Raw genomic sequence first — 26,926 nt, forward strand, 5'->3', positions numbered from 1 at the left:
ATAAGTGACACGACTATCGGTAGTAGAGGCTGATACCTGCAATTACTGAAGAACAGTCTCAGTATTTATTTTGTAATTGCCACGCTTTACTGTATCTGCCTAAAGAAAACACCAGTCCCCGGAAAAGAACTTAAATACTAGTTCTTTGCCCAAACGTTATCTTTTTAATTTGCTTTAGAAATATATACGAGGAGAAAATGGTTATCGTATTAACTTTCTGTATAATGGATGAACCAGGTAAAAGTAGGCAACTGGTCAATATGGTTTTATTTCAGTATTTCATAAACTTTTAAATATAATCATGTAAAAAAACAAACATTTCAAAAAGTGCAAAATATTAGAAAGCTAATCAGTACTATTAATCTTTCCATGCAGACAATCTGTTGCTGAAATAAGCAATACAAATTCTGTAGCAGGAAATACGTAGAAAATGATACTCTACAGTTGAAAAATAGTCTTGGTCAAGACACTGCACATGATACGACCAAAGTAGTGCAAATAATATATAACTAAAGGATTTAAATCAAGCCTATCATCCTATGTGATATGCAACCATGATGCTACCACAGGTGGAGAGACGAGACATCAAGCTCTTGTACAGCTGCCTGCCCCTCCCCATCAGGAAAGAACCATTTCTTAGTCCCAACAGTGGTTGATCTAGCTATCCCAGGGGTATGCTGTTCATCTTTGGTTACAGGAACTCCTCCTTGCTTGTCCTTTGGTTTACTCTTAAATACGCTCTATTCTGCTAATCAGAAGAATAAACTTAAATTTGAAGACAACTTGACAAAAGCTTCCCCTCTAAAATATAATTAATGCTACTTAATTCTCAGTAACCCTTACTTCAAACTCAGTTTATATACAAAAGTATTCCATGTATCTGACACTTCTTAGTGGCTAAGTCAGCATTAGCCTGTGAAGCAGATGGACAAGGAAAGACCAGGCACTGACCCTGTACCCCAACCTCACCTCTACCATCTCTAAGGTGACAGTGATTAACTTCCTTTTCCTTTCCTCTCTGGAAAGGGATAAAGACCACTGCAGTTGAAGGGATGGCTGAAGTGAATGTTACATGCCAATGCACTGGATACCATGATACGTTTACAAAAAAACATTTTTTATAAAAAACGAAAACACAGCTTGCCTGCCTGTGCCATGGTTATAGGCCTATGGAGTGTAAAGGACTATCACAAAGAGAACTACAAAGACAAACTGACCAATGAGAAAGAAAACAGCACAGTGGTGAGCAGATGCCTGGAAAAAGTTAGTCTACACGCACCCATCATCTTCAAGGTACCCTTCACTTTGCATGCTCTGACAATGACTGCAATAGCTGTTCCTTGGCCCCGACAGGCGTAGGTTTTTCTTGCAGAAAAAGAAACATTTCCCACTAGCCAAACCGACCTGCCCAACCAACACTGCCTGTGCCATGAGGCTTCTAATACATTTTCTGGATTATGGGTACCAAGGAAGGCAATGGTGTTTACAAAATGTTTTCAAACAGAGCACGCAGTACTACCTTCACCCAAGTGGATATGGTGGTTGACTGTCACAGATTCTATTTCACCATAAATGTACTCCTGAAATATTTTTATTTATAACCAAAGCAGCCTGTCAAGGCTTGTATAACTTTGCCCTCAACTTAAGGAAGAAGCTACTATCCAATAACTAAGTCAAATTTCATCTAAACTCTCCTAAGTTGAAGCACGATATAAAAAGACAGGTCTAGGATATATAACATCTTTGCTTTATAAAGATGCACCTAATGTGAACTAAACTATCCACTTTAGACTCTGAGAGCAGCTCCAACAGCTGTGAAAATAATGAACAGCATCAGTGATTCCTCTGATCAACTGTCAGCTGTAGAGAATAAACAATAACTCTCTCCCAGCTACATTTTGGTCCTTCACAAAGTACTTGTAGGAAAGAAAAGTGGACTCAAAAGAATTTGCTCAACAGTCTTTTACACACCCACTTAGCCTTCAAGTGCAGAGAACACCAATGAGACATGTGTACCCCAAAATGCCTTCTGAGTCTCAAGCCTGTTTCCAAACTAGAGCATTTTCTAAAGACAAGCAATAACCTCCTAGAAAAATGTCTACCCAAGCCAAAATAAACTCAAAACAGACTTTATACTGTCTCAAGGAATAAGCAATAACAATAAAGGATGGCACCTGTCACCCAAGAATTAAAGATGCAAACACGCCCCACTATGAAGAATGGCGAGTGCTTATACGAAGCCAGTGGTAAAAAGCAATACGGTCTTCTCTTTGCTTTTCTACTCACTTCCAAAAAAGATTATCTTCCAAAGACCCCAGTGGTAAGTGGCAGGTAACATGCAAGAAATGACGTGGCTGAGAGGAAAACGGCAGCAACAAGCAGGTAGATTCTCTGGGGAAGGATCCTTCAGTGTCTGTCTAGGGAAGAGTGGAAGGAGGTCACGATGCAGTCACAGCTGGAAGGCAGCCAAGCAGAGTGCCAGAGCCTGATACATGGACGTTCTTGTTACACATCTAAAAGGCTGAGTAACTTAAATCTCAGGATGTGTTGTTCATAATTAAAATTCTAACTACTGCCATGGTAACTCTCAGATGATCAGAACTATTAAGATTCTGAGTTTAGATCCTAAAAATGATTAAGTGTTATTGGACCAAATCACTAGCAAAGTAAATGAACACTAACCTTTCTCTAAGTGGGCTATTGTGCTTTTTCCCCCAGGAATTTTAACCAGAGTCCCTCTAAAAATGAATAATAACCTAGATCTTGGTGACAGGCAAGAAAAAAGTATATTTATAAAGAGCCCAAGTCTACACTGTTCCCCATAACATATTAATATGTAGGAACCATGCAGCATACGTGACATTTAAAAACTCACATTAAGTAGCCATACATAGTTGATTTTTACTGTAAAGGCTGATCAAGGAAGATGCCCTGGGTTTGGTAGATTTCTTTGAGGACCAGCAATACGGTATCTTCAGACTCCCTGTAAAGAGAAAAACTTACATTGTAAAAAGCAGCAGCTAATGTTCATACTTAAAGATGCTTTACACATACTACCTCATTTACACAACCACTGTGCAAGTTCATTTCTTACAATAAAAAGTTCATTTTACAGTGGGATATTTATTACTCAGCCATAAAGAATAATGAAATCTTGCCTTTTGCAACAATATGAATGGACCTAGAGGTTGCTAAGTGAAGTGAACCAGACACAAATACCATATGATTTCACTTATATGTGGAATCTAAAATACAAATGAACAAAAAACCAGACTCTTAAACACAGAGAACAAATGTGGCTGCCAGAAGGGAGATGGGTGTGGGCAAATAGGTGAAGGGAATTAAGACATACTAACTTCCAGTTATAAATAAGTTGGGGCGCCTGGGTGACTCAGTCGGTTTGAGTATCCGACTCTGGATTTCGGCTCAAGTCATGATCCCAGGGTCATGAGATCAAGTGCCGCATCCAGCTCTGTGAAGCATGGAGCTTGCTTGGCATTCTCTCTCTCCCTCTCTCTTCTCTCCCCTGCTCACACATGCTCTTTCTCTCTCTCAAAATAAATGCTCAGCACAAAGTCAGACACAGGGCTTGATCCCATGACCCTGGGATCATGACCTGAGCCAAAATCAAAAGTTGCACACTCAACCAACTGAGCCACCGAGGAGTCCCTGAGCTATATATCCTTAAGGCAATCCTTCATGATGTTATTTTATATAATCAAATTTCTTTATGAACTGGATATGAGCAATTGCTGGGACACACACAGAATAGTATCTGGAAGATGCATGAGAAATTCGTAACATTGACTGTCATAAGATGGGAACTAGTGGTTAAGAAGCCGGTGGGAGGGAAACTTCATTATTATACCCTTTTATATCTTGAATTTTGAACCAGGTGATTGCATTACCTTAAAAAAAATTTTTTTTTTTTACTTTTTGAGAGAGACAGAGAGAGAGAGAGAGAGTGCGAGTGCACTCATGCATGAGTGGGGGAGGGGCAGAGACAGGGAGACACAGAATCTGAAGCGGGCTCCAGGCTTTGAGTTGTCAGCACAGAGCCCGATGTGGGGCTCCAAATCATAAGCCTGAGATCATGACCTGAGCTGAAGTCAAACACTTAACCAACTGAGCCACCCAGGCGCCCCAGTGTTACCTTTTTTCTTAAGTTTATTTATTTTGAAGGAGAGAGGGGGGGGGAGGGAGAGAGGGGGAGAGAGAGAGAGAGAGAGAGACAGAGAGAGCATGAGCAGGAGAGGGGCAGAGAGAGGGGGTGAGAGAGAATCCCAAGCAGACCCTGTGCTATCAGCACAGAGCCCGTGTCGCTGACAGCACAGATCCTGCTTGGGATTCTCTCTCTCACTGTGCCCCTCTCCTGCTCACATTTTCTCTCTCAAAATAAATAAAATGTAAAAAACAAAACAAAACAAAACTAAGATGACCAACTGGATAGCTCTTCCCATACTGTCCCAAGAATGAGCTCTGTGAAAAGGGAACAGTTCTTGGCCATTTACTACTAAATTTTTTTTTTTTTTTTTTTACATTACCAGACATACTGCTAGACATTTTTTTTGTTTGGTTTTTGTTTTTTTTGTTGTTGTTGTTGTTAGAGAAAAAGAGCACATGCACAAGAAGGGGAGGGGCGGAGGGAGAAGCAGAAAGAGAGAATCTCAAGCAGGCTCCAGGCTTTAAAAAAAAAAAAAAGAAAGAAAAGCAACCAAGTTTAAAAATAAAATAAAAACTATAGTGTGCAAAATACATACATTGAAAACTACAGAACATTACTGAAGGAAACTAAAGACCAAAATACACTGAGAGATACTGTGTTTGTGGAGCTGAAGACTCAATATCATTCAGATGTCAATTCTGTCATTTTATCTGCAGATATTATGCAATCACAAAATCCCAGAAAGCTTTTTATTTGAAATTAACAAGCTCAATTTAAAACATACGTGGAAATGCAAAGGACCTACAGTAGCTAAAATAAAGAAGAATAAAGTTGGGTGACTCACAATACCTGATTTCAAGACTTATTTTGAAGCTACAGTAATCAACACAATGTTTTACTGGCATAAAGACAAGCAAATAGATCAATGGAACAACCTAGAACCAAGGTAATTCAGTCTCCATCTGAATAAATAAATGTTGCTACAACAACTGGATGCAACAACTGGATACAACAAAGCCCATGCAAACCAGTGAACTTCAATTCTGACCTCACACCATATTAAAAAATTAACTCAACCAAAATGGATCACAGACCGAAATATAAAAGCTAAAATGATATAACTTCTAGAACACAAGTGATATCTTAATGACTTTGGATTTGGCAAAGATTTCTTAAATATGTTAAAAAAATCACAAATGTCAATAAATTGGACTACATCAAAATCAAAAACTTTTGCTCTTCAAAACATTTTGCTGGAAAAATGAAAAACCACATTCTGAGAAAAAAACATGTATCTGAAAAGGACTTGTAACTAGCATATAGAAAGAACTCCTGAAACTTAAAAAGAGAATCTATTTTCCTTAATGGACAAAAGATTGAAACAGTTCTCCAAAGAAGATGTATAGATGGCAATCACATGAAAATATATTCAACATCATCAGGGAAATGCAAATTAAAACCATAGTGAGGTGTTATTACAATCCATTTAGAAAGGCTAAGAGGCAAATCATGAAGTTATCATACCGAGTACCCTTGAAGATACGGAGCTATTGGAACTCTCAAACATTGCTGATGGGAATGGAAAATGCTGGCAGGAAAAGTTTGGCAATTTCTTTTTTATTTTAAGTCAGCTCCACACCCAGCGCAGAGCCCAATGCGGGGCTTGAACTCATGACCCTGAGATTAAGACCTGAGCTGAGATCAAAAGTCGAACGCTTAATCGACTGAGCCACCCAGGCACCCCTGGCAGTCACTTTTAAAAATACTTTTACCCTACAATACCTAGCCATTATTCCACTCCTAGGTATTTTCCCAAGAGAAACTAAAGAATATGTCCATATAAAGTCTTGTACACGAATGTTCACAGTTTTATCTATAATTGCCAAAAACTGGAAACACCCCAAATGTCCACCAGCAGGTAAATGAACAAATTGGGGTACATTCATACAATAGACTACTACTTGGCAATAAAAAGGAAAGAAACTGATACACATCATGGAGAATGAAGGAAGCCATACAAAAAAGGGTATATATAATAGGATTCCATTTATAAAAAAAAGTCATATGGCATAATGCCAGCAACTCCAACTGTAAGTATTTGCAGATCTACTCATGATTAGGTGAAATGACATAAACAAGGTGTATAAAGTTCTAGAGTAGAGAAATCTAAAGAGACCCAGCAATAAAAGACTATTTAAATGAATTACAGAATATTCATATAGTGGAGTACTAAAGCTACAAAAGAATGGAGAAACTCTTTATACCTGATAGGCAAAAAACTCCAAGACTCGCTAGTAGAAAAAGCAAGTTACAGAACAATACCTATAATGATACTTCTGTATTCGTTAAAAGAGACATATAATACAGTCACATATTCACACCTGTGGTATATATGTATAAAATAGACCTCTAGAAGAAATTAGTAAGGAGGTTCCTCAAAAAGTTGAAAACAGAACTACCCTATGATCAAGACTGTCTTTGAAGCTGTCCCTGAATTTACAGCTGAGAGAACACAGCAGCCCAGAAAGCCAGGAGTGGAGACTGTGGGAGAAAGGGGTTCATCATGGTAGATGACCTAAAGTGATTGTTGTATAAAAAATCATCAGGTTGTTGAAGAGCTCCATGCTATTGTTGTGTCACATAAAGATGAAGTGCCTGTTATTAAAGTGGCCAGTGATAATGCTCCAGAGCATGCTTTGAGACCTGGTTTCTTAACTACTTTTGCTCTTCCAACAGACCAAAGGAGCAAACTTGGACTTCCAAAAAGTGAAAGTATCATCTGTTACTGTAACACCTACTGGGTGGTTCAAGTCAATTGTTTACTTTTGGTGGTGAGTTTCACAGCCAGCAGCAATGCCAATCCAGGACTAATTGTCAACCTAGAAAAGGAACTTGCTCCATTATTTGAAGAATTGAGACAGGTTGTGGACATTAATCTGGCAGTTGTTTTGATGTATACCTTAACTTTCTTTATAACAGACATATATCAATCCAGCAATCTTTACAGACCATAATACTTGTATCCCTGTACTCAAGAAAGGGCCCTCTTTCCCACCTTACACTAAAAAAAGAGCCTATAGATAAAATTTATGGACATACTGTTATCTTTTCATGCGTAGGGTATTTTCTTATTTAGTGAGATCTGGGAATACCACAGAAATGGTTCAATACATCACAGCTCTCATGGTGTTAGCCAGTCACCAACTACGCATGAGATTCTATTCAGTGGGTCAGAATCACAATTGTACTTTGGGGGTGCCTGGGTGGCTCAGTCGCTTAAGCATCTATTTTCGGCTCATGTCATGAGTAATCTCATGGTTTGTGAGTTTGACCCCTGCACTGGGCTCTCTGCTATCAAGTGCAGAGCCTGCTTTGGATCCTCTGTCTCCCTCTCCCCCTTCCCTATTTGCACCCAGTCTCTTTCTCAAAAATAAACATTAAAAAAAATAATTACACGGGCGCGTGGGTGGCTCAGTCAGGTAAGCGTCTGACTCTTGATTTCAGCTCAGGTCATGATCTCATGATTCATGGTTTGAGTTCTAGGTCGGGCTCTGCACTAACAGTATGGAACCTATTTGGGATTCTCTTTCTCTGTCTCCATCTGCCCCTTCCCTTCTCATATTCTTTCTCCTCTCTCTCTAAATTAAAAAAAAAAATTAATTTTTAAAAAAATTAAAAAATGATCCACTTGAGCCATTAAGTGCTACCTATTGCATAATATGCCCAGTCCTATAAAATGAACCAGGAGCTTTTTATTGTGAATAACAACGAGGATGTATTTTTCTTTATAGTGTTTTATTTCTTTGCGCTGAGTGTGAGGAAGATATAATGGCTTAGTAAAAGTAATAAAATCAGTAAAATTACTAAAAAAAAGGAAGAATGGGGCGCCTGGGTGGCTCGGTCGGTTGAGCATCCGACTTCGGCTCAGGTCATGATCTCACGGTCCGTGAGTTCGAGCCCCGCGTCGGGCTCTGTGCTGACCGCTCAGAGCCTGGAGCCTGTTTCAGATTCTGTGTCTCCCTCTCTCTCTGCCCCTCCCCCATTCATGCTCTGTCTCTCTCTCTGTCTCAAAAACAAATAAACGTTAAAAAAAAAAATTAAAAAAAATAAAAAAATTTAAAAAAGGAAGAAAAAAAGAACACCCTGTGATCCAGTGATTGCACTACTAGGTATTTAACCCAAAGAATACAAAAACAGTAATTCAAAGGGATACATACACCCCAATATTTATAGCAGCATTACCTACAATAGCCAAAATATGGAAATAGCCAAAGCCCATTGATAGACGAATGGATAAAGAAGAGGTAGTATATATACACAATGGATACTACTCAGCTATAAGAAAGAATGAAACCTTGCCATTTGCAACAACATGGATGGAGCTAGAGAGTATTATGCTAAGTGAAATAAATCAAAGAAAGACAAACACCTATGATTTCACTCATATGTGGAATTTAAGAAACAAAACAAATGAGCATAGAAAAAAAAAAAAAAAAGAGAGAGGCAAACCAAGAAACAGACTCTTAACTCTAGAAAACAAACTGATGGTTACCAGAAGGGAGATGGGTGGGGGGATGGGTGAAATAGGTGAGAGGATGAAGGAGTGCACTTGTGATGAGCACCAGGTGGACGTATGGAAGTGCTGAATCACTATCTTGTACACCTGAAATTAACATTACACTGTATGGTAACTAAATGGATTTAAATAAAAACTTAAAAATATAATAAAGAACCATAATTTAAAAAGAAAGCAACCCTTTTTCAGATTTCTATCAAGCCACATCAGCAGAGATCATTCTTAAGAGCATTATTTTGGCCTCTTACAGGACTGCTTTTATTGAGTTGCACTTAGATTATATGTCATGGCCTCTACTGTACTTATTACCTAGAGATAAAACTGACTCCATCAAATAATAATCTCCTTTATCAGGACTCAATAGAAAAATTCCTCTCAAGACGTTAAAGCATTATTTTTTGAACTCTTACCCCCTACCCATCTTATTTTCCTAGCTGTATTTTCCTTTAGTTTCAAATATTTGATGATTAAGTTCTTTTCTAACAGATGAATTTCAAAAAGCATCATTAATCCATTCTACAATCCATCAGATAATTATATTTAATAATGATTAATTCTGTTGAATAAGTTCTGGGGATCTAATTACAGCAAGGTACTATAGTCAGTAACACTGTACCATATACCTGGAAGTTACTAAAAGTAAATCTTAAATGTTCTCATCACACACACACACACACACACACACACGCACAATATATAATTATGTGCAGCGATGGAGGTGTTATCTAATCCTATTGTGTTAACCACTTCACAATATATACATGTATCAAATCACATTGCACATCTTAAACTTATATAATGTGTCAATTATATCTCTAAATCTTGAAAAAATATTTAAACATTAAAAGATTAAACATTAAAGGGGTGTCTGGGTAGCTCAGTCAGTTAAGCGTCCAACTCTTGGTTTCGGCTCAGGTCACGATCACACAGTTCGTGAGCTGGAGCCCCACATCGGGCTCTGCCCTGACAGCGCACAACCTGCTTAGGATTCTGTCTCCCTCTCTCTCTGCCTCTCCCCCTCTTACTATCTCTCTCTCTCAAAATAAATAGAAACATTTTAAAAATTAAAAAATTAAATGTTAAAACAAAACAAAAAATAAAGTCTGTTCTAGCTACTATAAACACTTTTAAATGGGTTTAAAATACTTTTAGCAACAGTAACATATTTGTCCAGTGCATTCATACATACCCATCCTGTCCTACCAATAGCCAAAGGACACCACTTTAAAAGTGGTTTTAGGGGAGCCTGGGTGGCTCGTCGGTTAAGCATCCGACTTCGGCTCAGGTCAGATCTCACACTCCGTGAGTTCAAGCCCCACATCAGGCTCTGTGCTGACAGCTCAGACCCTGGAGCCTGCTTCAGATTCTGTGTCTCCCTCTCTCTGACCCTCCCCCATTCATACTCTGTGTCTGCCTCAAAAATAAACATTAAAAAAAAAAAAAAGTGGTTTTAAAAACTAAACTAACTGAACTCATGGCTGCTGGCATCATCTGCCCATGCTCTATCAAACAGCAAAATAAAACGTGTTTAAATCAGATTTCTTTAAATGACATGATTGTTATTTTGTAAGTACCTAAATGAGAAATCACTCTAATCCCAAATGTACACTAGCCTATCCTCTCTTTTCTGTATCTATCAAATATCTGTAAAATAATCAGACCAAAAAAATAAATAAGTAAAAACCCACACCCCAGAAACAAAAGCAAACAACACTTACCAGTAGCATAGATGGCTTTGCAAAGCAAATAAATATTCATTAAAACTTTCAATGGGCTTCTCTTGTAGCACATAGTCAATGCGTTGGCCTCCATTCAGCATTCCCACATTGATGGGTGGAACTTCTTTAACGGCCACAGAGGCCTCTTCTGTGTTAACATCTGGACATGGAGGAACCACAATAACCATCTAAAAGCTTCCAGTCCCCCAAGATTACCCTAACTTTCCCTCAGATGGCTAAGTTTACAGTGGGATGAGATACTCTCTGTTCAGAAAGCTCTCTGCACCTTCTTCCTTTCAATCCCCTTAAAGCTTCTCCTCAAGTCACAATGATTTTGTCCAATCCCATTTTTTCTTTCCTGTACCTCTGATAGCGAATTCATTTGCATCTGGTTTATAAATAAATGTACCTATAGAAATCTTTAGGCAGTTGAAAATTAAAGCAAAAAGAATGCAAAGTTAACTGTGAAATTAAGAGGAGATATATGAGCTAGTGCCCAGCCAGGAAAATAAAACAGACTAATGAATACACAGACATTCCCCTGAAAAAGCTTCACAGAGGGATCTAACATCCAGAATTCCCAAGTGAGGAATGTCTTTTAACGCCTCTTGACCAGGTGCTTAGCTTCTCTTGACATTTTTCCTCACAAATAATGTTTTTCCATAATTTGTGGCTATTCGATAATAGAAAAGACTAGCAGAGCTGAAAGCCCATTAGGACTCATAATATTGGTCCTATACAATAAAAAGGGAAAAACGGATAAGTAAGAACTCCTGGGAGAAGAAGAATTACACATCATGGAGTTACTCTTATCTGATGTGATGTAGGAAATCAAAGTGTACAGTGTCACTGACCACTTAGCTTCTCTGAACTCGATTCCGATTCTGCTTCAGTTTCTTCTGCAGTTTCTGAAGCTTGTAAGGCAGGATATGGAGCTCTGGTGAAAGACTTCCAGGCCATCCGCAGTGAACCTAACAAGTTGTTCTTAAGGTCCATACTCATCCTGGTCAAGCCCTCTCTCAGTTCTGAAACATACATGAATAACAACATTACATGGTTTACAAAGAGTTTAGGGTCCAACACAGTTAAATAAAGTGAATGAGATCCAGTCAGTTTGCACTGACCAGACCATCTAGAATTACAAGTTCTGAACTCAGACTTACCTAAGTGCATCCGCTTCCTGCCTTTATGGTGTGGGATCAGCATTGGCTCAAATTCCACTCCTGGGACCACCATCGGTTCAATCCTATAGGCCACAGGATCAAACTACATAGAAAAAAAATAACAGCTACATATATACCTCTGCTGAAGAAACTCAGAAAGTCTTAGGAACTATCAGGCAAGAATAATATAAGCTCATTAAAAAAAAAAGTTATTTTGCCTCATCACTTTCAGATTCAAACGATTATAAGTTGTCTCATTACCACAAAATAATATAGAAAAAAAGCAAATCAACACAACAGAAAATTATATGCTCTTGGGGCACCTGAGTGGCTCAGTGGGTTAAGCATCAGACTCTTATTTTTGGCTCAGATCTTGTGGTTCATGGGATTGAGCCCTGAATTGGGCTCACACTGACAGCATGGAACCTACTTGGGATTCTCACTCTCCCTAGCTCTGCCCCTCCCCCCCTCAAAATCAAGAAATAACCATTAAAAAAAAAAAAAAAAGGAAACAGAAAATTATGTGCTCTTTACCAATGAGCCCTAATATTCAGGTGAAAACATGTCCAATGCTTACAGGGTGATAAATATTGAAGAAACCTTTGCATGTTGGAAATTTATAGTTGGGATCAATTCTTTTTAGTCCTCGGACGGTAAGGAACATTCCAATGGGCGAGCCAAAGGCAAAAAATATCTCTGGTTTATAGATGAGCCGGGGGTATTTTACAGACACCTGGAAACAGGATATAAAAATATCTCTCATTGTTAGCAGAAGTGACAATTGTTCCTACCATACCAATGACAGGCAATAAAATGACCAAAGAGAATTAAAATTGTTACCTGCCCAATGCCAACATCCAGATAGTCACCATTTCCAGTAGAGTCTGTTTTATTGCAAAACTCCAATTCTTTGGGGATGTTAGATATATTCACCCCTGAAGCTGGCTGCAGGATTGGTCTATTAATACCCTAAAGAATAATACAATGCCGTGAAGCTATGCAGTAAAAATATCCAAAGGCGTATACAGTTTTTTTATTGGTTTGAAAGGATGCTTACGAGTGTTCTGAATTTTAGGAAGAGTCCTCAAAAAACAAGATAAAGCTGATGAAAACAAAAACTGTCTTAAATAATGAACTAACATCCATACATGCTCTAAAATAGTAAAAGCTGTACACAGCCATTTGGTCAGCAGTTGAAACTTCAGGCAACCATTAGGAGAGAAAACAACAGCAGAGCATGATGAAAAAGAATGCTGAGGGTTGCTAAGGAGTTCAATCAAGTGCAATGCCCTTTTAATGGAAGCAAAATGTCTCTATGAGTATAGAAATTTATGCAGATGGTGGGCCAAGAACTGGGCCTTAAGAAAGAACTGAACAGCCTGCCACAAAGTTGAAAGACAACTACTAAGATATGGAAAGGAATTCAGTGGCCAAAAAAACTGAACGTAGAAGAAGTACGATTACAACGTGGATAAACCTCAAGTTCATTATGCTAAAGTGAAAGAAGCCAGCCACAAAAAGCCTCATACTGTATGATTCCATTTATATGAAATATCCAGAATAACAAAATCCGTAACAACAAAAAGGCCAGTGATTCACAGGAGGAAGGAATGGGGAGTGACTGCTAATGGGTAAAAGGGTTTCTTTCTAGGGTGATGGAAATGTTCTCAAATTAGATAGTGGTAATGGTTACACAACTCTGTGAATACACTAAAAATGGCTAAATTATATACTTTAAAAGGGTGAATTTTATGGTAGGTGATGTGAATTGTATTTCAATAAAAAGATTATGAAAGGAAAAAAAACGGAATGGTGAGAAGACTCCAGGGAAGATAAGATTTCTGAAGCTAATAATATTTTTTAAGGATGTCAATATAAAAAATGTGTTTAATATCTAAAAAGAAAGCCGAAGATCAGTTAACAAAATTTCTTAGCTGCCTAAACACATCACAAAGCATAAGGATACAAGGATGTCAAAAGCTGTTTAATCCTACAAACTATATTAAACATACCATTGATTTTTTTCTGGTCCTAATGTAGTTTAATATCTTCTTTCTTGGTCCTAGGGGAATTCCCATTTCCTGAAGATCTTTGTCGGTACATAAAGCCTAGATATAGAAAATCAAATATCCTTCTTATTTCTAGGCAAAATAAAATAAATTACATGTCCTATTCTCTGAGAGGAGTAAGACCTAATCATTCTTGTTCTTTGCTTTATATCACTAGGGGTCCCTAGTGGTATAACATCATTAAGAATTTTAAGAAGAGAGTATCTTAGGGGCACCTGGGTGGCTCAGTCGGTTGAGCGCCGACTTCGGCTCAGGTCACAATCTCGCGGTCCGTGAGTTCGAGCCCCGCATCGGGCCCCTGTGCTGACAGCTCAGAGCCCGGAGCCTGTTTCAGATTCTGTGTCTCCCTCTCTCTGACCCTCCCCCGTTCATGCTCTGTCTCTCTCTGTCTCAAAAATAAATAAATGTTAAAAAAAATTTTTTTTTTAAAAAAAGAAGAGAGTATTTTATTCATAAAAGTCTAGAGAAAAATAAAAGGTATCAATGCTATAGTAATATAGATGACATTATTACAAAAAAAAAAAAAAAAAACAAACCTACAGAAGTGAGTAGATAATGCATGACACAAAACACTCTTTGATTTCCATGCAGACTCAGATGTCACATTCCTGAGAAATACTATATCCCTACTCATGGACACAAGCAGTAAGAACATACAGCAAATGTGGAACATGAAACAGATGAACAATCAGTATCTCAGCTTCAGTGCTGCTTACCTGAGGAGGTTAAGGCTTCCTTCACCCTCCCAGACTAGGTTAGTTCTTAAATACCACTGTGTGCTTTTCCTACTCAGAACTTACCATAATTGTAATACAGTATTTAATATGTGTCTTCCCTGCTACACTATAAACATAGTGATATGAGAGACCATATCTGTCTTACTGACCGCTCTATCTCTAGTAGTTGGTATAGTAAGCCTGATCATATTAAGCATTCACTAAATATCTACTAAATGAAAGAATGTATTGCAAACCCGAAAAAGCACCAAAAAAGTGGCAAAAAAACAAAAACAAATAAAAAGCAAATATCAGCAGCAGAGTTCTTGAAGGTATAACAGAAACTAGAGTCAGAATAGTTAGCGGTCATTTATTCTAACTCATGTTCACATTATCCGAGCTGTGTTGCTTTTTAGTCCTTGCTCTGCCACTATGTTTGTCGACATGGCTCCTCTGAACCTTGCACTTCCACAAAGCAAGATCACTTTATATGATAAAAAAACACATAAACAAGCTAAAGGACATCACTAATGATAACAAAGTATTTATGACTAAAATGATTCCAAAGGGCAGACTCTTAGTAAGTGGTAAGATGAAAATAAGCAATAAACATACTAAAAATGGTACAGCATAAAGTTTTAAAAGATGATTTTTACCAGCGCTTCCTTATCTACTTTCTCCTTCTCAAAGATACTAAAGAATTCAGAGAGTTGAAGTTTCTCCAAATCTTCCTCTAGTGTCAGTGTGTCTCCTTGATCCATGACAATATTTGGTGCATCCTAAAAATTAAATAGTAAAGCTCATATTCTCTGAATTTATTTAGATTTTCCTTTATTATTACTATTTGCCAATAAAAATGTATAAGAGTTCCACATAAAGATATACTTAATTTTAAATAAATTGTAATTTATATAAAATTTAAGAAGTGGCTAATCTCTAAATTTGCAACCTCAGTTGAAACAATGTTTTTAAATAAATGAATGCATGAATCATTATCAAAGCATTTTCAACTTCATTAACACAACATTTATTGAGCTCTTATTAAGGAACAAGTGTTTAAGACATAAAACAATCTAAGACAATGCCCCTGTCCTGGAAGAACTCATAGTCCAACAATATAAATAGAATACTTACATAAAAAGAGAAAATACACAAGATAGCATATGCTAAGTACTAATTTAACACTATAGATAAATGTTCATAGGACTTTGTTTTACAAAAGATGTTTAAACATCAAGTCCTCCCACTGCTTTCAGACAGAATTTCTATAAATTATATCAGTTTGCATCCAATTTATTCTTCATTTCCACATCATATGCAAACTCCACATCAGCTCAATGATTCTATAATTCTAATAATAGAACAGAAGTGAATATTTATAATGGAAAATAAGATACCTATAGTTATTTTAGAATATGACAAATATTTGTGGGAGCATATTACTATCTTGCTTCTATCATCCAAAAGTGACAGAGATAATTACAAGACTATTAAAATTAAAATAAATGTAAAATCAACGTTATGGTATGAAACTAAACTAAGCAAAAAACTAAAAGTCTAAAATCTAAAGATCCATACTAAGAGAGAGTATATGAGAATCTATCTGTACATCTAAATTACCTTTTCACTGTCAATATCCCCCAAAGAATCTTTCTGATTTGTTAGGATATCAAACAATATAAGCGAACCTATAAGTAAAATAGAAGAAGGGACAATTTCTAAGCATTGGCACTACATAGCTGTCTTTTATACAAAAATTATTAAGCCAATTACCCATGTAGCAAAATCTATGCAGCAGGAAGTCTTTCCTTCCAATCCACCACCACCCTTCCAACCCCTTCCAAATTGTACATCAAAGACCAGTTCTAGACCTCTGAATCTGATACTGATAAAAGACACTGTACTTAAAGAACAGGTATCCTTAATATATAATAGTCCTTTCTGGTCACAGAAAACTCATTTGTTACCTAAACTATGACCAGCAATGGATACACCGCCTTTGAAATCAGGGTTCCTCTGCAGAAAAAGTGTATATATTCGGTTCATTTCAGAAGCAACTGTGTCCACAATAGTCTGACAGTAGGTGGGGCTATTGTAGAAGAAGACATCCAGAATTGTGTCATTGGTGAAGTGCCTTAGGCGGTTAATGCTGGGCAGAGTTATTCGCTGCAGATCTCTGAAAAAAAAAGAAAAATATTTTAAGCAGAAACCTAATACATTCCAAAAGCCCCTCTAAGCTATTATCCAGCTTAGCCTTCAAGTTTAGACTTAGATATTTAAAAATACAACAGACAATCAATTTATAGTAAATACAGAGGACTCAGAGACAGGTTTAATTAAGCCAAAAGAATTTCATCAGCAAAAGTGAGTGAGACCCTATACAAGACAAACCTAGTTTCTTCAATACATAAATTACAAAGAAGTAAGAGATGGAAAGGTAACCAAGAGATCAAAAGAGACTTAAAAGACATATCAGTGAATTGCAACTTATGGACCTTATTTAGATCCGCTTAAAATCTGTGTGTGTGAGCTTGTGTATGTATACATATATGTATATTTGTTGATATTAAGAATTTTTTAGGTGTGATAATGGTGTTATGGTTAATATATTTTTAAAAGTCCTTTCAGACATACAAACATTTACAAATGAAATGATGTAATATCTTAAGATTTGGTTCAAAAATAATATGATGGGAAAAAAAATAATAACATGGTGGAGGGATGGGCAGTAGACAGGGATAGGAAGATAATGGATACAGCAGAATCGGCCATGTGTTGAGACTTATTGGAGCTGGGTAATCATAATCTGTACATGAAGACTCATTATATAAGCTACTTTTTTGTACAAAATTGTCTACCATAAAAAAAGTTTTTTTAAAAGACAGATAATACAGAGGCTTTTCCTAGAATTCTCAGCATTAAGGTTTTTGGATCACAAGTCAAATGATAAATGGATCAGCTCCCTTTCTCAATGCATCATTTCCAAAAGCTGAAAGAAGGCAAACAGAACTCTCATCCTGCAAAGGAAAACCATGCAGACATTATTATCTAAGTCAACTTCGTTAAAGCTTTCTCAAGATACCCATAAAGATTCCTCAAAGACTCAACAGTTTCTGTAGTTTAGAGAGGGCAATATGCCCTTAGTAACCTCTTAGTATCAGTTCAGATATGAGTATGAACTCCATACCTAGTAAAAGCAACATAATACAACATCGGGCACATGCAATATGCTCAAATCACACAGAATTAAGAACTGAGAGATGCAGAATTAGGAAAACCATTTCCAAGATCAACATGGAAGTAAAACTACTTCCTTTATCTTCCAGAGAAGCATTTGCCAGTTCTATCCTAGAACTATATTATGAACACACTTCTTTTTGGAGAGCCTATAGCTCTCTAGAATATCCTTAACATAAGGCAACCTTCTGACATTACCATAAAATCTATAAACAAAACTACTGGGCTTGTGACCTAAGAAAGCCATCACTTAATGGGTGCCTGGGAGGCTCAGTTGGCTGAAAGTCCAACTTTGGCTCAGCTCAGGTCATGATCTTGCAGTTCAGTTCATGAGTTCAAGCTCCTCACTGGGCTCACTGCTGTCAGCGCAGAGCCCGCTTTGGATCCTCTCTCTATCCCTCTCTTGCTTGCTCTTGCTTAAAAAAATAAATAAAACATTAAAAAAAAAAAAAAAAGCCATCACTTAAGAAGCGCCTGGATGGCTCAGTCAGTTGAGCATCTGACTCTTGATTTCAGCTCAGGTCATGATCCCAGGGTCATGGGATTGAGCCCCACTTTGGGTTCCATGCTGGGCTCATGGAGCTTCCCTCTGAGGGCTCCCTCTCCCCCACTTGTGCTCTTTCTCTAAAACAAAATCAGGAAAAACAGCCATCACTTAAAAGTTGTACTAATTAGGGTACTAAGCCTGGGTGGCTGAGTAGGTTGGACATTGGACTCATCAGGTCATGCTCTCATGGTTCTGATGGTGCAGAGCCTGCTTGAGATTCTCTCTCTCTCCCTCTCTCTCTGCCCCTCCTACACACATGCTCGCTCTCTCAAAATAAATAAATATGAACTTTAATTTTAAAAAGCTGTACCAAAAAAATAAATAAAAAATAAAAAATAAAGTTGTACAACTATACTTCAAGTAATAAATGCTAATAATTTAATGTTTGGGGATTCCTTTTTTTTTCCCCCAAATGTGGACAAATGTTATCTAAATAAGATCACAAAAGGAACAATAAAATACTTTATGTTAAACTGATAAGAACAGATACTACACTTGATCTCAGCCAAAAGGCTGAGAAGCGATACAATAAAATACTTTATAAATCTTGAGGTAGGTTAGCTTTGACGTCCAAAGAAGGAAATGCTTATACCATGGGAAGAAAGCAATGTTTGTTTTTAATGCTAAAGAAATAATATATCTGTAATAGTAAACAGTAATGAGCTACTAAAACATACTAGAAGATACACACAGCTCTTTACTCCTAACCAGGATAGTTAAACTAAGGGATTGGTCAACATTTTAAAATGTTTCTCTAAGAAAAGGCACAGAAGCACACAAAACTTGCTGAAAAAATTTTTATACAATCAGCTATAAGCAGAAACATACCAAGCGTATCAATGATCAGAAAACATATTACAATCATAGTTAACAACTCAAATATGAAAGGTATTACTCACACATCCACACCAGTAGAATGCAAAGGACTATGCCAGTTGACTGGAAGAAATTCTACCCTCCCAATCTGCTGATTTTCTTGGGCTTTCTTAAAATGTGTCTGTAGTAGATTTAAGGAAACACTGCGAAAATCGTTAACTGTAAAAGAAATGAACTTATGCATCACCAGGGAAGCAATCAATTTATAGAATTAGGATACAACAGATCATGTAATTATATTCTATCTTCATTTGCTTAGAACACATATTTACCTGAGTCACAAAGAGCAAGTGGTATTTAGTGAATATTATCAGTGCATATAGGAAGAGCTATTCCCTTAACACAGAACTTTATTTTACCATATAAAACATTTTATCTAAAGAAAAGCTAACTTCAAAATTTCTATTATGTCATGGGGACTGTTTTACTTTTTTTAATAAAAGATTAAAAAAATGACTATTTCAATTGGCCTTGCAGTTATATTCCTATCCTAACTTTGTGGTTCTTATAAACAACCACAATCCAATATTTTAAATTAAAAAAATATATAAACTATTTGAAATTCATACTACATCAATCTTAACTTTCCAGAACGTTTATGCTTAGAAGCATTAGCCAGTAGGATAAGATTCCCAAATTGGGACAATTAGACTCTGAGTATATACTGTTAAGTTTTAGAGACACTACCTTTCAAAATCAAGTTATACTAACGACCTAAATATTCCAAGTAGAACATCAAGAGCTTTATCACACTATAAATTACACAATGATTAAAGGTTCTGTTATCCATTTAAACTGTATCATTGTTTGGTTCCCTTTAAATTTGGAATAGAGGACCATCACATCATAAAATAATTTTATAAGAATTAAAGGCCTGTTCATTCAAGAATTATTAGTTAAGAATATAACTATTAGCCTAGGGAATTTACTAGTACTTTAGGTCTAAGTTAAGAAGATTTACCACCTTGCCACCTGTCTTTAGCTATCCAAATCTTATTATGCAGGTAAGACAAAAGATTAAAAAGACACTTTATCTCAGCTCATGGGAGTACAGACTAATATTCCCCTAAAATGATTTAATCTTATACACTCTGCAAACCTACCACACTGTACAATGCTTCGAAAGCGGAGATCACAAGCTGGTCCAATCCCATGGACTACAAAAACCAAGTGATCTATTTGTAAAGGTTCTCCTACAAATGAAATTAAAAAGACAAATTATTTTAGATACCTGGTCTTATATTCTAAAATCAAACATTCACAATGAATAGGTTATAAAGATAAGCAGATCACTTTAAAGGACATAAAACAGACCTATATCTTACTTAGTAAAAATACAGGGATTTTACTGTGTTTCTAATTTATCTTGACATAAGTCTGTGAAAAAACTTTTCAGTCTTTTTTAAACTTTTTATTTTGAAATAACTACAATCTTACAGAAAACGTGAAAGAATAGTATAGACACTTCCCTGTACTTTTTACAAATTCAACACTTCAACGTTTATCACTTGCTTTATTATTCTCTATGTGTATGTGTTACACACACATTTTTTTCTGAATCATTTGGAAGCAGTTGCGTAATCAGATTGCATACATCATACCTCTTTAGCCCTTTAAATACTTTAATGTGTATTTCCTAAGCATTTTCTTAAATAACCACAGTAATCAAATTCATGCAACATAACATTGGTAGAACACTTTTATATAATATTCCATTTTTATCAATTGTTCCAATGTGTGATGTGTATATAAACCCTAAACGTTTAAACTCATCTTTTTATTTTTTTTAAGTTTTTATTTAAGTAATCTCTACACCCAATGTGGGGCTCAAACTCATGACCCCAACACCAAGAGTCGCATGCTCCTCCAACTGTGCCAGCCAGGTGCCGCTAAACTCATCTTTTTTTATTTTTTATTTTTTATTTTTAACGTTTATTTATTTTTGAGACAGAGAGAGAGCATGAACAGGGAGGGGCAGAGAGAGAGGGAGACACAGAATTTGAAACAGGCTGCAGGCTCTGAGCAGTCAGCACAGAGCCCAACACGGGGCTCGAACTCACGGACTGTGAGATCATGCCCTGAGCCGAAGTCGGACGCTTAACCGACCGAGCCACCCAGGCGCCCCTAAACTAATCTTTTTAAATTATAGTAAGTCTAGGGGCGCCTGGGTGGCTCAATCGGTTAAGCGGCCAACTTCAGCTCAGGTCATGATCTCGTGGTCCGTGAGTTCAAGCCCTGCGTCGGGCTCTGTGCTGACCGCTCAGAGCCTGGAGTCTGTTTCAGATTCTGTGTCTCCCTCTCTCTGACCCTCCCCCGTTCATGCTCTGTCTCTGTCTCAAAAATAAATGTTAAAAAAAAAATTTTTTTTTAAATTATAGTAAGTCTAAAATGTTGTAAGTATAGTAAGTCTAAGATAAGCCATCTTCTCTGCAAGATAAAAGGAATTTTATAATCCAGTTAAATATATTATAAAACCAACCATAAATGGACCTAGCTGGACACCAGTCAAGGTCCTACTGACAAATACTTTTCCTTAGCTAAAAATCTTCATGGACAGGAATTACCAGAAATAAATTTACATTTTAAGTTATTTATTTATTTATTTATTTATTTATTTATTTATTTATTTAGAGAAAGCATGAGCAAGGGAGGGACAGAGATAGAGGGAGAGAGAGAATCCCAGGTAGGCTCCAAGCCATCAGTGAGGAGCCTGATGTGGGGCACAATCCCATGAACCATGAGATCATGACCTGAACCAAGATGAAGAGTCAGACACTTAACCAACTGAGCCACTGAGGTGCTCCTAGAAATAAGTTTCTAATCAAACAGGTGGAATCACACTTTTTAGAATTAGGACTAATCAGTTCATTTGTACCTAGTGACTTCCTGATTAGTACTGACAAATTTTACCCATCCCACAATATATACTCAGCAACTTTAAAACAGTATTTAGATCTATTAAGATTCTTAGTACATGAAGCAATGGGGATCTCAACTCATAAGACCATATGATTAAATCATTTTTAAGTTTTGAGGTAATCCAAATCCACAGGAAAAGGTCACAATTTAAGTAATAAATGAGTGTATCAGAAGAAAAAAACTGGGTGGGTTAGTCAGTTGAGCTTCCTGCTCTTGGTTTCAGCTCAGGTTAATGAGTTCAATCCCCACATCAGGCTCCACGCTGACAGTACAGAGCCTGCTTGGAATTCTCTCTCTCCCTCTTTCTGCCTCTCCCCTTCTCTCTCTCACAAAATAGACTTTAAAAAAAAAAAAAGAAAAAGAAGAAAAGAAATAAATGATTAACATTACCACAATGAATGTCAACAGAGATGTTCTCAACCCCTCTCTTCACTGTTCTTGGTCGACCCTGTTCAGTGGGTGTTGAACCCCATTCATCAGACCCTGCAACTGGCTGGTAATGCACCATAAGCTTAAACAGAAAAGATCAAAGCATATATAGCAGATATATTCTACATTATAGACATCTCTATTTATCCCTCTTTGTGAAGGACAGGAACATGTCTTTCAAAACATAATACATAGTCAAATCTCAACTACAGTTTTGACATGCAACTCCAGTAGCCTGAAATGAGAACCCTGAAATTATAGGCCAATGTGTTACGCATTAAATACCTTATAATTTTGTCAATTACACCTCAATAAAGCCAAAAAAGAAAAAAATACATCAGACTAACAGATCTTTCAATAATACCCTACACATGTAAGATATGCTCACATGTGTGATATTCTTAATCTACAGTGGCATAATTTTCACTAAGAAAATTCTTTTGTATAAGCTGAATGAGGTAAAAAAATGATGGCAGTGGCTACAAGTTTTAAGATTCATAATTGTGAATGCAATATAAAAATTTCCATAGGTTAGCCTAAGTAGAATCCCTATGAAAAAGAAACCAATTAAGTTCTCCTTACTAATGCAATTAACCTTTAATCCCACATGAAAGAAAGGTTTCATTTGCTTCACCTTTGGATTGTGTAATATAATAATTTCTCTGTTAGGAGACTCCAGTTTCTTTTTCCATTCATCCAGAGTTACAGCAAGCATGTAAGTTTCCTTAAAAGAAAACACCTTTCATTAGATTTCTCTAATAGCTTTTCTATTAAAATTAAACTTTTTTTTTTACAAGAATACCGCTAGATAAATCACTACATAAGAATATCCAACTCCAATTTATCAAATTATTTGAAAAATCTTTCAAAATTGCAACAGATAATAGTATAGAATAAAATTACTCCTGATTTTATCATCTAAACTAGATAAAATCATTAACATTTTGATATACTTCTTTCAATAATATTAATGTCTACTCCAACTTAAAGAAAGCAAATTCCAGACTGTTTCCAGAGCCAGAAAAATAAAAGGCTAAAATGACCAATCCTGTGGTCATAGTTTAAATATGAACAATGATCACCATTAGGGGAAAAAAATTTTAATTTAAAGACATAACAGGCATAAAGGCATAACTTTATCTTGAAACTAATTTGCAAAAAGAAATGCTATAAATGTAATCTGGATACAACCAAACTCTGGAAATTTCACTAAAATGAGTCACAGGAAAAGATTATTAAATAAGAGAAGGAAAAAAGTGAAATGGGGTCAGGGGAATACCTCTAATACTTGGCTGAAGCTCTCAGAGTAGGGAACATACTTATTATCTTTGTCTCCCTTGTAAAACCAGGTACATCGTCTCACTTCTGATGCTAGCTCATCCCAGTATACAGCGTACCGCATCCTCTCCCCCAAATGCACATCATATCTGCCCCCATCAGTGGGGACAACTCTGCCATTGCAATCTTTTCCTATCAAGGATTGGAAAAGGGAAAAGAAGTAGATATATTAAAATAAACCTGCCAAAATACAATTCTGAGTTATATTCTAAATGACGTTATGAAACATACAAATTTTGTTTCTACCTGGCTAAACATTAAATAAAATGGGGGCACCTGTGTGACTCAGTCTGTTGAGCATCCGACTTTGGCTCAGGTCATGATCTCATGGTTCACGAGTTCGAGCCCCATGTCAGGCTCTGTACTGACAGCTCAGAGCCTGGAGCCTGCTTTGCAGATTCTGTGTCTCCCTCTCTCTCTCTGCCCCTCCCTTGCTTGTACTCTAGCTCTCTATCAAAAATAAAACATTAAAAAAAAATTAACATTAAACAAAATGGAAATAGTATTTTTTTTACTACTTTATAAACCATCAAAACCATTCCTGGTTTCAATGATACATGAAAAAAATAATACCCAACATTGTTTTGTTCTTTTTCTGAGGAGAGAGAACAGTGTCTCATTAAAAAAAATAAAATAAAAAAAGTATATAAGGCTTTTTTATGAATTTTTTGCTTGAGGGGCCAAAAGGTAAATTAATGACCATGACCATCATGATGTAAAAGTGGTTACTAGCGTCATTCTTGTTTCATAAAAGAAGAAAAAAAAAAGTGACAGTTATTTCAGTCTCTTGCAATGTGACATCCCCCACTCTTCATAAACAAAAACTGAAACATAAGCTAGAACATAAGAAATAGTAGATAACTATGCAAAAATTGTAACTACTGTTTTCAAATACAGACCAAATTCTTAAGTATTTTAAAATGCTATCGAGACAACCAGAAAAAAATCTAAAACTTATTTTTTTAATAGTGCTCAATATAAGAACTATTACATCAGACTGAGAGAAATAGTATGTCTTTATCTAATACAAATCATCATTTTCATCCTACCAGAACCATAGGCGTCTTCCAGCTGCTGTGAATCCTCAGAGTTAAAAGGAATCCATGTCTCCTTAGAATCTATTATTTTACAATAGAACCAATGAGGAGAAACTGGTTCATACAAACTGCCAGCATCCATGTCTAGTAGCTCAAAGGAACTACATGAGTTTGGTGATGGGGATGGATCTGACTGGGACAATTGTTCCTGGTGTGACCCCACAGATGACATTTCGCTCTCTAAAAGAAAAGATGAAAGAAAACTATCGGGAAAAACTTATTTTCCTTCTATTAACGCTGAAATTGCTCTCTCTCACACACATACCTGGTCATTTTTAAGGAACCACTTCTAAAAAAAATCTAAATCTAAACTGAAAATAGAAATAAGTTCTAAATTAAGAGCTGGATTTGAGAGGGAGCTTTAAACACAATGTTTCTTATAGTCAGACCAACCACTTTACACTGATCTCCCAATCCTCTCAGAAAACTACATGGTTTTAATCCGACAATAAATTAGAAGACAAACCCAGAATCAGAAGAAAACACATGGTCAAAAACTTGACGGCAACAAAGCATCTGATCCCAATTTCAATCTAAGTCTATTGATAAAGACAAAAAATTAACTCCAACTGTCTTAGTAACTCCTGGATTTTAGGGCTCCAGACCCCTATCATTATACATTGACATGATTACCGGAATCTTAAAATACTGAAAATGAAACTATTCACTTAAGAACCTGTTACCTTTTATTGATCTTGGAAATGTGCTTAATCGGGGACTAGAGCACAAATTCCGAAAACACGAACCCCCGTTTGGGCCACTGTGCGCAAGAGCTCACCCACTCACACCTGCCAAGGCTCAGGTGAAAAGTAACAAGCGACCTCGAAAGCCTCCTTCCCTCAGAGGCGACTCTGGCCTACGTGGTCCTACCCCGTCAACACTCAGCCCACTCGTTAAAGAACAGCACACATCAAAGAGCACTCAAGCTCTGCGGAGAGTGAGCAACGTTATTGGTCTCTCGGCACCGAGCGCAGCGGGATGGCAAACACCCGGCTTCGCTCAGAGCGAACGCTCTCGAGGCTATCGGCCACTTTGATCTTTTTTTCCTAGCGCCAACTTACCTCGGCCACCTTGGCGTGTCCCTTCTCCCCACGACCCTGGGCCTTCTGCAGCCCGGATCTGGGACCTCAGAGCTCGGGGACTTGCCTCCTCCCGCTTCCAGCCCTGCAGAGAGGAGCGGAACCACCAATAGAAACAAGGTAATTTCCCAGTGCCTTACAGGGAGCAGTCGATACAAAGGGGGCCCTGACCGCTTCCCTAAGGACCGAGGTCACCCACCCCCGGGCTGGTACTCCCAGCACCCCCTTTCCCTGCCTCAGGCATCGCGTCCGACTCCGCCCCCGGCATCTCCATCCCGCAGTGCCTCCAACCCGCACCCCAGTGGGGCCTCCCTCAGCCCAGCGCCCACCCCAGCAAGCCGTCGCGGGCTCACCTGGCTGCCCCGCTGCCTTTCACACTCTCCTGTCCTCGCTGAGGGGGGCACATGTCCCCGCGGCGGCCTTTCCCCTGAGCCCGGGCGGGGCGGGGCGGAGCAGGGCGGAGCCTGCGGCCCCGCCAGGCTCGTGCCCAACACGGGTCTCCACTGCGCTCCCAGCGGGTGAGCGGCAAGCCAAGCTACTAAGAGCAAAGGTGAGGTGGCCGGGACCGCGGCGTGGAAGCGATGGGTGGGGCGAGGAAAGCAGCAGGGGACTGGCAGGAAGTGTCGCGAGAAGTAGAAGGAATCGCGCGAGATGTGGCTCCTTCCTGCGGACAGGGAGCCGGAGCGCCGAGCGCACGGGTGGTGCGTGGGGCGTGCCTTGCCCTCTGAGCCGGCGCGCCGAGTCTCTGGCTGAGGTCGGAAGTCTTTGAAAGGCAGGGATGGAGGATGACAGGTTAAGGGAGCATTTTGAGTTTCAGGGAAAGACAAAGCTTCTTCGGGATTGATCAGCCCATCCTCCTCACTTGGTAGATTAAATGGGAAAAGAGGCCCGCTGACCCCGGTACTATGTCGGACCGCACTAAAGGGCCGGGAATGGTGCCGGGAACCCGAGGGAGACGCAATAGAACGATAGGGCGCTGGCAGCGGCTTCGTCTACC

At 37.9% G+C, this 26,926-nt stretch overlaps 2 protein-coding genes and 1 pseudogene across 5 annotated transcripts; 1 reads left to right on the forward strand and 2 right to left on the reverse strand.

The window, feature by feature from the left end:
• Window positions 1-249: 249 nt before the first annotated feature.
• DDHD2 (DDHD domain containing 2) lies at window positions 250-26,420 on the reverse strand. 4 transcript variants are annotated; one of them, XM_015076077.3, is made up of 19 exons: window positions 26,283-26,420; window positions 25,912-26,014; window positions 24,803-25,030; window positions 23,695-23,885; window positions 23,050-23,139; window positions 22,377-22,497; window positions 20,171-20,260; window positions 19,091-19,226; window positions 16,375-16,583; window positions 16,028-16,095; window positions 15,064-15,186; window positions 13,635-13,730; window positions 12,463-12,591; window positions 12,200-12,355; window positions 11,623-11,725; window positions 11,314-11,484; window positions 10,460-10,619; window positions 2,876-2,983; window positions 250-2,413 (listed from the first exon to the last, which is right to left on the reverse strand). In XM_015076077.3, exons 3-18 carry the CDS (start codon window positions 25,020-25,022, stop codon window positions 2,902-2,904), a joined length of 2,145 nt encoding a protein of 714 aa, XP_014931563.1. In that variant the 5' UTR covers window positions 25,023-25,030; window positions 25,912-26,014; window positions 26,283-26,420; the 3' UTR covers window positions 250-2,413; window positions 2,876-2,901. The 4 variants fall into 4 exon arrangements, with proteins under 4 accessions (XP_014931563.1, XP_026926498.1, XP_026926506.1 ...); XM_027070697.2 differs by having other exon boundaries at window positions 250-2,417; XM_027070705.2 differs by lacking the exon at window positions 26,283-26,420 and having other exon boundaries at window positions 24,803-25,053; window positions 25,912-26,011.
• On the forward strand, window positions 6,729-7,356 carry LOC113602725 (ragulator complex protein LAMTOR3-like). Its single transcript, XM_053216609.1, is given in 2 exon segments — window positions 6,729-6,773; window positions 6,775-7,356. Coding segments are annotated over 2 exon segments (450 nt in total). The 3' UTR covers window positions 7,180-7,356.
• Window positions 18,571-18,716, reverse strand: LOC113603124 (uncharacterized; annotated as a pseudogene).
• Window positions 26,421-26,926: the final 506 nt, after the last annotated feature.

This window comes from Acinonyx jubatus, chromosome B1 (assembly GCF_027475565.1).
Source record: "Acinonyx jubatus isolate Ajub_Pintada_27869175 chromosome B1, VMU_Ajub_asm_v1.0, whole genome shotgun sequence".
NCBI lineage: Eukaryota > Metazoa > Chordata > Mammalia > Carnivora > Felidae > Acinonyx > Acinonyx jubatus.

Bases quoted from the DNA above. Each gene is read 5' to 3' on its own strand.
- DDHD2 (XM_015076077.3), bottom strand. From the start codon at position 25,022: ATGTCATCTGTGGGGTCACACCAGGAACAATTGTCCCAGTCAGATCCA. The intron at 22,498-23,049 runs GTGAAGCAAATG...TTTCTGTTTAAG, and splicing joins TTATATTACACAATCCAAAG to CTTATGGTGCATTACCAGCC. The intron at 2,984-10,459 runs GTAAGTGTTGTT...TTCTCTTTACAG, and splicing joins CAAAGCCATCTATGCTACTG to GGAGTCTGAAGATACCGTAT.